The 9,824-nt window shown below is 43.9% G+C and overlaps 1 protein-coding gene across 4 annotated transcripts in view; it reads right to left on the bottom strand.

Moving 5' to 3' along the window:
- Window positions 1-106: 106 nt before the first annotated feature.
- flt4 (fms related receptor tyrosine kinase 4) overlaps window positions 107-9,824 on the bottom strand; it is a 50,722-nt gene continuing 41,004 nt past the window's right edge. For 2 of the 4 annotated variants that reach the window (XM_049029402.1, XM_049029405.1), the window contains exons 15-30: window positions 9,671-9,802; window positions 8,870-8,976; window positions 8,491-8,626; window positions 8,143-8,247; window positions 7,758-7,871; window positions 7,219-7,307; window positions 4,990-5,125; window positions 4,321-4,415; window positions 3,845-3,967; window positions 3,405-3,516; window positions 3,087-3,186; window positions 2,674-2,779; window positions 2,444-2,568; window positions 1,089-1,209; window positions 877-962; window positions 107-596 (exon numbers count right to left, since the gene is read on the bottom strand). In XM_049029402.1, the coding sequence (XP_048885359.1) occupies window positions 392-596; window positions 877-962; window positions 1,089-1,209; window positions 2,444-2,568; window positions 2,674-2,779; window positions 3,087-3,186; window positions 3,405-3,516; window positions 3,845-3,967; window positions 4,321-4,415; window positions 4,990-5,125; window positions 7,219-7,307; window positions 7,758-7,871; window positions 8,143-8,247; window positions 8,491-8,626; window positions 8,870-8,976; window positions 9,671-9,802 (1,892 nt within the window). In that variant the 3' untranslated portion in view covers window positions 107-391. The remainder of the gene's footprint in view (window positions 597-876; window positions 963-1,088; window positions 1,210-2,443; window positions 2,569-2,673; window positions 2,780-3,086; window positions 3,187-3,404; window positions 3,517-3,844; window positions 3,968-4,320; window positions 4,416-4,989; window positions 5,126-7,218; window positions 7,308-7,757; window positions 7,872-8,142; window positions 8,248-8,490; window positions 8,627-8,869; window positions 8,977-9,670; window positions 9,803-9,824) is intronic. The other 2 variants (XM_049029403.1, XM_049029406.1) reach the window with 2 other exon arrangements.

The following is a 9,824-nucleotide window of genomic DNA, read 5'->3' as shown; positions in this document are numbered from 1 at the left end:
AAAATGCAATCTGGCTGTTGGCTATTTCACTCATATTTAAATACTCAATCAAAACCTTAGATTACGTTCAGTTATAAACACAAAGACCAGAGTAAAACTGCACAGATTAAGAAACTGATATATGTTCATTTATTCCCTTTATATGTTTTCTATACACATACAAAACAGAAGCATACTCTTTAGGTTAGATAAGTAACACTGTATGATAAAGATAATGGTTTGAACTGATAACTGCGCCACCCAGTGGCTGGAAAGGGTTTTTTTTTTTTTGGCACAGAGAGATTGGTTTAGTGCTGTAGTATGGCTACAGGTTTGGCAAGTTGCAGGGGCGATGACTGCAAATATGTTGGGCCCCCATCCACCATCTTATTCTGCTCGTTCCTCCAGGGGTCTAGAGGTGTGAGGACGCTTGGCGACATCCTTCCAAAACCCCCTCGCTCGGCATAGAGAAGAAGTGGCACAGACCATCCTCGGACAGCTGCCCATACTCGTTGTTGTAGAAGGTCTGGCCGGAGAGCTGGCTCAGGAAGGGCGGTCGATGCCGGTCTTCTGGGCCTGTTCCTGGAGCTCGATCTGCACTTCTTGCTGAGTGTTGGCTGCGGGGGCAGAGAGGGCTATGTGAGAGTTCCATTAGCACTGTGTGAGCATGCGAACCTTTCTGATATTTTATGAAAGGCACAGCGTAATGATTCTTACAGGATATGGAGGGCCCTGTGCTTGATGTCTCCCACACCTTTTCATGTATAGCTTATGTACGAGCCCCACATCCTTAGCTTACTCATAAATTAAGGAAGATCCTTAATTTACAATACAATGGGAGGCAGATAAATGTATGGAAAGACTGGAGCAATAAAAATGGAACAGAGGGCATCGTACCTTCTGAAGAGAACTCCTCTGTGCTTGTGTTCGATTCTCTCAAACTCCTCCGAAGCGAGGACCATCCCACTGTCCGTCTGATTGTCCTTCACGAAAAAATAAAAAACTGCTTCTCCAACAAATGATTACGACAAAAATGTGACAATATACGAGCATCGAAAATGATTAACAGCGACAGTTTTAGGATGTAGCTGGCGCGGGTGGGAACTCACATGGTGTGTTTTATGGGATGCGGCCTCAAGGGAATACTCTTCGAAAATCTTGACTCGCGTGTGACCAGCCTTAGAGGAGCCTGACATGACGCACCCAGCAAAGGGCACGCAGTTGTAGTATCTGTGGAGACAGGTCCACACGTCCATTAACAATGCAGTGCCTTCCTGGCCACAGTGAATGGTCCATTTGCTAAGGATGTTTTGACTTTCTGAATCAAAATGTCTCACATCATTGAAATTACATTCACCCAAGCAACATGGGAAGTATACATTGTAAAAAATTATTTACAGTTCATGTTATTTCACACAGAATCCATGGAAACAACAAATATCTATTAAGTATATATTATATAAATATTAGTAATTCTCCAATATTCAAAACTGAGCTGTTTACTTGTATTATAAATGGCAGGCAAAACAGCTTGGATGTGTTCAGCAGGGACCGTTTGTATATTTGTCATGTGCTAGAATGAATGTAATTTCTATGGTGTAAGACGTTTTGGTTTTAAATGTTATTAAAAAGAATATATATCAGGAGGTACATTTTGTAGACTGCAAGTCAAAGGTCTGCCAGGTTAAACTGAGTTATCAAAGGGAAGTTCCAGAGGGAAGTGATGATAAGCTCGTTTGTATGATTTAGTCTGACATTTCCAAAGAAAGAGTAAAAAGCGTATGTTGTGTGTTTGGCCATTTCTGTGCTGCGAGTAGAGTTCTTAGTGTGCATCTCCTCTTTCTGAGAGCAGCTGACTTCGTTCTGTAAATGCGAGTTTTCAACATTTAAAAACAATTTCCCCCGCGATAGATATATTTATTTATCATTTATGAAACTTAATTCTCACTTCTTGGTTTTACGGGACGTACTGTAGCAGTCTGAATGACGGAGAAACTGTGCAAAGCCTAGATCTATCAGACAATGAACCATGGAAAATGTTTATATAAATGACGAAGCCCTTCTTTGTGTCACAAAGTGAGGAACACAAAGAAATCAAATTTAAAAGCAGTACATAAGTACATTTATAGAAATTAGGCTAAAACCGATATAAACGAAAGACAGAGTCCAGAGTCCCTTGTATAATACGGCACGCTGTAATATCCTTATTCTTTACTCGCTTGTCCTATTCAGGGTCGCGAGGGTCCAGAGTTGATCCCACAGACTACAACCACAAAGCAGGGAACAACCCAGGATGGGGCACCAACCCATCACAGGGCGCCAACAAACACATTCACACCTTTGGACAATTTGGCTACTCCAACTCACATTCGCACATTTTTGGCTTGTGGAGGGAATGCAGTGCTAAGCACTGCACCAGTCCTGTGACGTTCTCGGCAGAATCCCCTCTCCCCAGCAGCCGTACCTGATAGGCAGGGTGTTGCATGCCATGCGTAGCTCCTCCTCGGACGGGGGTCTCGACGAGGCCTGAGAGAAGCCGTCATCCTCGAGGCTCTGCGATGCATCCAGGGGCATGTAATCCTTACCGTCCTGGCAAGATCAACGGCGTGAGTGTGATGCGGTGTGTCTCGCTCATTTTGTCAAGGCAGTGTTCCTCTCCCTTACGCTACATTTCCCCAGCGTGTCCCTCGTTACCGGCAAGCCATTGTCCTGCAGCATGTCCCCGAGGATCTCCACAAGGGCGGGGAAGGTGGGCCGCTCTCTGGGCTCACCCTGCCAGCAGGCCAGCATGATCCTGTATCTATCAACACGCACCAAGAACAACACTGCGTTACACTTTGATACACTTTTGGATTTCTAAATTTACTCATTATGTTTCCCTTGGCCCTCAGTGACAGAATTTTTCTCTTTTCCGAGACATTTCCTGTTCCTTTTTGTTGTTGATTATACTGTATGGGATGACAATTTCTATTTTAAAACTGTGATGACATTTTTTGGCAGTCAGTTCCATTGTGGATTAAAAAAAGTGCCATGGATATTATCGGGGTGGTAGCTGTTTCAAACGGCCAAGAACTGAAGAGCTAACGGCTTTAAAGCGAAGGCCTCACATTTCAGGAGAAGCGTTGTCTGGCGCTCGCATTCGGGTGCCATCTTTCAGCCGCTTGCAAAAGTCCTCGTCGATCTGAACACCGGGATAAGGGGAAGCGCCTAAAGAACATAAGGAGAGGGTCCGAACGTCACTGCTCAGGACGGGCGTACTGCAGCTGGTAGCTGTCAAGCAACAGTGATGATATAAGATACTCGTGGTGCTTATACAGCACAAACAAAACTGATCTGCTAGATGGGGTATTCCACGGCTAAATCATGCGAGACGACGAATGCAGACCACAATCAATGACCTTTGACCTAAAACCTGTCATTCTTACCCAATGAGAAGATTTCCCACAAGAGCACGCCAAAGGACCACACATCACTCTGACTGGTGTACACCTTGTCGAAGATGCTCTCTGGCGCCATCCACTTCAAAGGCAGCCGGGCCTGGGAGAAAGCGGAGGCGGAAAGTTGTCCGTGGTATTCTCAGCGAGCGGGGGATTTCAGGCAAAGGAGGCTACATCATTAGCCAATACAAGTCACATGACTTCACCACAATTGCTCGCATTGATTGTTGATAGGAAATGTGTGTGTGTGTGTGTGTGTATATATATATATATATATATATATATATATATATATATATATATATATATATATATATATATATATATATATATATATAGACAGTGTGAATACTATCACAGGAAATATACCAGTATACGTGTACAGGTATATATTCACGTTATAGTAAAGGTAAATTGTAGGTGCTTACATTGCCTTTCCGCACGTAGTCAGGGTCCTTGTAGATGTCGCGCGCCAGACCGAAATCGCAGATCTTCACCACGTTATTCTCTGACAGGAGGATGTTTCGCGCAGCCAAGTCCCTGTGAATGCACTGCAGGAGCAGAAGGCACCACATGCTTTATCCGTCTCGTCCATTTCTTCAGTGCGTTTTCTGTGAGATTTCAGAATGAAGCCGTATTCCCGCGTCTCACAAACCAGCGGCCGTCGGATAGTGTAAGGTGGTGGCGGCATGGCAGCCATTTCTAGTTTGGTCTGGGCCAGAACCAGTTTGAAGGTGCCGTGTGCTTTGAACCTCGTCATCCCAAATGTCATCTCCTTGTTGTAAACACAAGACGTTCTTAGGTTCAGGCCCCGTTTCCCACGTCTTGCTCTGTTTATGACTCAGCCCCCCCCGCGACGCTGTCCCAGTGGGGCCCCCTGCCATGTGACTGCCCCTGTCCTTACCTTACGGGACGCCAGGAACTCCATTCCTCTCGCCACCTGAAAGCTGTAGCAGATGAGATCCTCCACAGTTAGGGGAGCTTTCCATAGGTCATCTACTGTTGGGATAAGCAGTGAGATTTCAGGGCTAGAATCAACTAAGATCCTACACAGCTAAGACACTTTATGTACATAGGTATATATCCAAAAGGATGACAGTTACTAAGTATTCACGGGGATAAGATGAAGATGAAAAGTATGGACCTGTTTGCACTCAGTTTTAAAATCCGTTTTGGGTGATCGAACCACAAGCAGGCAGTTGAAACACATCGCCTTTTACACCTGTGCCTACTGTACGTCTCCGAGGTGTCCAGCTGACCACTTGTGTTCAGATTTTCTAATGGTCCCATGTATAGTTATTGTGATGTCCTTATTGGAGACAAATCAAAACTCATTAGCGTTTACGCTACAAAAGATATACGTCCCAGACTACCTTGGCAAGTGGTTTGACTGATCGGCTCGCAATGTGTTTCGGTGGTCGTTCACACTCGCATTTAGCGCTGACCACTAGTGATGCAATTTTAAAACCAAGTGTAAACAGGGCCTAAGGATATTTAAAAGATAGCCAGAGTGCTATGCCTTAACTGACTGCGGAGTAAGCAGCAGAACATCATTGAACTGGATCCTGCTGACCTTTGTCTGGGCTGGGCTGGGTATTCTGGTTGTGCTTGGCCTGACTGCTACCTCGGGGAGAGAGGTCCCCGCGCTGATCCACCTGCACTGCCTCCATCATCCGGCGGACTTGATTTCGGGTCTTGGGGGAACGGTCCTTGGAGATCAATGGAGCAGTGAGTCGACAAAGGACACCAGCCTCAACTTATTGGGTTTTGTCAATGTCAACTGAATGGCAACTGAATGTGCAACAAAATAAATGTGCACCTCTGAAGATATGGAAGTGAGAGACGTTCTGGTGATTCTTTTAAACTTTCATATATCGGGATTAAGCAGGAAAATAAGTTGTTCAGAAGATGTAATATTTGCTTTAGGAATGTTTACATTGTTTGTTGCATATGACATGACATATGACTTGAAAATCCCCAAAGAAAAGCCTTGAAAAGTCAAAAATGAAGGAAAATGGGAAGTGAAATTGTGAAATTTGTGATGATTTCTTTTCCATTCACAATAAGTAATGCCAAGGTCATAAGACCCCAAGAAGTGTACAAATGAGTCAGAAATGTGGTATTTAACAGGCCTTATACCCATAAATCTGTTACATAGCACATGTACCTAGACAGAATCACTTTCTTGTTGTCTGAATATGAAGTTTATGGGTTAAATACATAACTGGAAATATTGGAAGAGAACTGTGCTTTGTAGATTTCAGGGGCAATAACATATTAAAGCCCCTGATTTTACATTATTTATTAAGTTTTTTTCCTCCTGGAAGATGCGTTTTTCCTTTCTTTCTTCAAAGCAGGAGCTTTAAAGCTTCAAGACAAATATATTGCAATATATTACAAACTACAGGCTTTTGGGGAGGTCTTTTCTTATCCTTTGCAGTCCTACGGTTTTCTTAGTCACTTGAAAGAACCCCAGGAGTGACCAAGTCCCAAGGTATGAATCTTGACAATTTCAGAGGAAATACTTCTGTCTGGAAGCCATCACACAAAAGCCCTCACTATGAAGACCTCTGGGGTTATGTAATCAAGGCATTCAGAAGAAATGGTGCAAACTATTCTTAAAGGGAAAATGAAATCAAACAACTTCACAAACCAAATAACACATAAACTCATTTCCTGTCGTGTCACCAGTCTGTAGCTGTCAGTTTCATTCCCAGTGAACATGATCTGAACTGTCCTTGATCTTTTAACAGTCGCAAAGATTCAAGGAAAGTGCACATAAGAGCTGATCATAAGATAAGAAAAAATACTGGTGATTGGCCGAGCACACACACATTCGTCAATGTATTGTTGCTTATGTAACATCAGGTCAGGTCGGGTTGGGGGGCATGCACTGATGCAGCACATTGCCACACCCACCACACAGCAAAACTCCTCGGGATTCTGGCCAGCTACCCCCCAGGCAAACACACGGTCCAGTCCCACCCTCCGGAAACGGCCATCCATCTGCCGTAGTCAGGTGTTACGCAGGTGTCCCCTTCGCCTGGTCCAGTCACTCAGGTCCTCAGCAATGAGGATCCTGCGAGCCGGATCACCCTCAGGGAATTGTGCCACATGGCCGTAGTGCCGTAGTATCTCATAATTTTTTTTCATTCAGATTTGCACTAATTTTTCATTGAGATCTTATATTGATGATAGGTGAATTAAACCACTCAGTAAAGTCTTCTTCAGTACTTGTCAAAGAGTTTCAGTTCATGTGTGAAAATGATTCCTCAAGCTCCCTGAACCGCTCTTTGACAATTCAATCTCGATGAATCTATCCGTTATCGTCCTGGAATATGTCCATGCCATTAGGAAAGGAAAAAAATCTGTTTATAGTATAACCTGGCCATTCAGTAGATTCAGGTGCTCAGCTGACTTCACTTTATTGCTGCATAATATTGCTTTGCTGTAATAATGATCTAATCATTAGCTTTGAGGTACCTGCTGATTTAAATTCAAACTGTGTACATTGTGTACAAATTAGTAGCAAAATGACTTCTACATCAACTAATTTTGAGACACATACCCCATGAATACAATATAGTTTCCTTTGGAGTATCTCTGTCGCAGTGAAGCTTAATCAAAGAATCAAGCCACAAGCAATAGAATAGTATTAGAAGAAACAGACTGCAGTGTTTGTCAGAAAACACTCAAAACTGTTGCTTACACATCAAGGCCATTAAGCAAGTTGTGATACTATTATTATTATTTTTTACCAGTTGATTAAAATTAACACATACAATGTGACAATAACACTCACCCTGTATGGGAGGAAGAACTCTCTTTTGGCTCGGAGATAGTTGGAAAGATTTCCGTATTTGCAGTACTCCACAATCACCATCAGGGGGCCTAGAGTAACAGGCAATAGAAACCAGAGACAAAAAAAGGTACAGAATTATACAAGCAGGCCAGAAAACTGTGTAACAAAAACATTTCGCAAAAAACATTTTTGAGCACGAAACAGCATCCCAGGAAGGACTTCCTGTCCCTGGCCAATTCTGACTAAGCCGAACAGACTAAAGTGTCAGTTTCTTAAATGTGTTGTTCAGAGTGAGAAAAATTGTAATTTATTTAGTAGATACTACAATTTATTTAGTGACATACATTTTTTGTGTGAATGAAGGGTCAAAGTAGTTGGACGTTGAGGGTCTTGCTTCAGGGCCCAACAGTAAAATCACTCTGTTGAATCTGGGATTTGAACCAATGACCTTCTGATCACATGAATGGCAGACTTTTTCCACACACCACCCTCCATACAAGTCCTGCTAGGACCATATGGTCCCCTCAAACCCTGCTCACCGCTGGGCTTTGTACAGGCCCCCAGCAGGTTGACCACGTTCAGATGGTTGCCTATGTGGATTAGGATCTTCAGTTCTGACATCAGGGCTTTGTGTTCACTGGCAGTGGCCCCCTCTGCAATATATAAACACACATAACACGTCATTTAAGTCACACATTGACTTAACAATACCAATTTAGATTTCTTTCTATTCACAATACTAGAAAAGTACATTATAAAGTCCAGCTTTGGCTTAAGAATGTGTTACTAGGGACCTTCTGCTGCTGGTGACAAGCTCACTTCTATAATAATTTCTTTGCTGTATACTTGTACAGAGCATTATTTTACAAATGCATAAATTCAAAGGCCATTTGTACCCAACAAGCTCATTGTCCCTCAACCCACCTTTCAACATTTTGACAGCGACGGTCTCCAGGGTGTTCGTCTTGGCGATCCCAAAAGCAGAGGCTTCGATCACCTTCCCGAAAGCCCCATGACCCAGTACCTTCCCTGGAGAGCAGACGCCGTGGCTTTTAATAAGAGAACGCCACAGGGCGATGGCCCTGATGGCCGAGCATGTTTGGCAGGGTCAACGCTGACAGTTGACAGACCACACTTATCAGTGTCTATTTAATCACGGCAGATATCGCCCGAGGCATGTGGCCCTAACAGAGGCTACTCCGACACCCGATCCTCATCCCGTCCTTGTTCCAAATTAAAACTTGGAAAAAAGAACGGAAGAATGAGCCTCACCAAGTCGCAGTCGATCCCGAGGGACCTCCCACTGGCTGGAATCGTAGGGCAGATTTTCACACTGTTCTTCCAGGGGCACTTCGCCAGGGTCCATGATGATGGACAGGTAACCAGTTTTTATATCTGCTGGACTTGTCTGGGAAATGGACAGAAGGGGGAGAATGTTATTCCTAATGTGTAGAGGGTCATAGACAAAGTGAGCATGACACAGGGTGGGTACCCAGGGATGTAACTGTCTGTAGAGCTGTATACTTCAACTGCAGATATGACCGACAAAGATGCCATGTCCAGTTATAGAAAATTAATGACAGATACGTGGAGGAGAGTTAGGCTCTGAAGGTGGCTTCTGAAGTCACAGAGCCAAGGCGAACCTGCTTACCCGTTTGACGTTGCAGAAGATGAGGATGAGAAGGAACCAAAAGAAGACGGCGATGACTCCCGTCCCAATAAGGATCACCACTTCCACATTGCTCTTATCGTCGGAGCCTGAAACAGAAAAATGCGGCCTTCCTTCAGAGAATGTCCTCGCGTCCTCGTTTGACAAAAGCACCTGAGTGTGTCCTCTGTCCCGCTCGACGGCAGCTTAAGCGAAGCGACACACTGATGTCAGCCAGCGCTGTCTGGTTACTCAGGACCAGCGTCACAGAAATTCCTCACAGGAATTAAAGCTGAAAGAAATCACTGCAACCTTCATTTTTAAAAAGGCAGTTAGTGGAACTATTACAAACACAAACAAATGTGCCAATAGCCAAACTGAATAGACATTCACTGTCAGAATGTTTGAAACCGGTTAAGGATAATAATCTGCCCCCACAAAGTTTACTCTTAAGAGAAGTAACAAAAACGATATCTCAAAGGGAATAAGAACGTCTGAAAAATGGCCTGTTCACACTGGACAAAAACAGAAACATGCTGGAAGCTGAATGTTCTCTTACTGTATTCACTGAAAACAGAACAAACTAAATATAAAAAAGAAGGAATAGTGACGACTTTACATTCTCAAGTACACCGAATAATTATTTTTGTCTTCGGTATGCTCTCTGTGACTGTAAGAGTTTAAGTAGGGATGATATTGTATAAGGGGTATAACAATTTATGTTGGACGTTGTAATTGTGTGAGTCAGAGTGGATTGGTGCGATTGGGCACCAAGAGGTTGCCAGGGGCGAAGGCAACTCTTACCCACGACGGAGACGGTGGCCGAGGTTTGGACGCAGCCCCTCTGGTTGCAGGCGGTGCATGTGTACAGACCGGCATCCTCTTCCCGCACACGCTGGATACTGAGCGTCCGATTGGAGTCTTGCAGCAGTATTCCTGCGCACATCCAGACAGCCAT

This window comes from Brienomyrus brachyistius, chromosome 10 (genome assembly GCF_023856365.1).
Source record: "Brienomyrus brachyistius isolate T26 chromosome 10, BBRACH_0.4, whole genome shotgun sequence".
In the NCBI taxonomy this organism is placed as follows: Eukaryota; Metazoa; Chordata; class Actinopteri; order Osteoglossiformes; family Mormyridae; genus Brienomyrus; species Brienomyrus brachyistius.
Note: the sequence above shows the minus strand (reverse complement) of the source record. Positions and strands in the feature narration are given on the sequence as shown.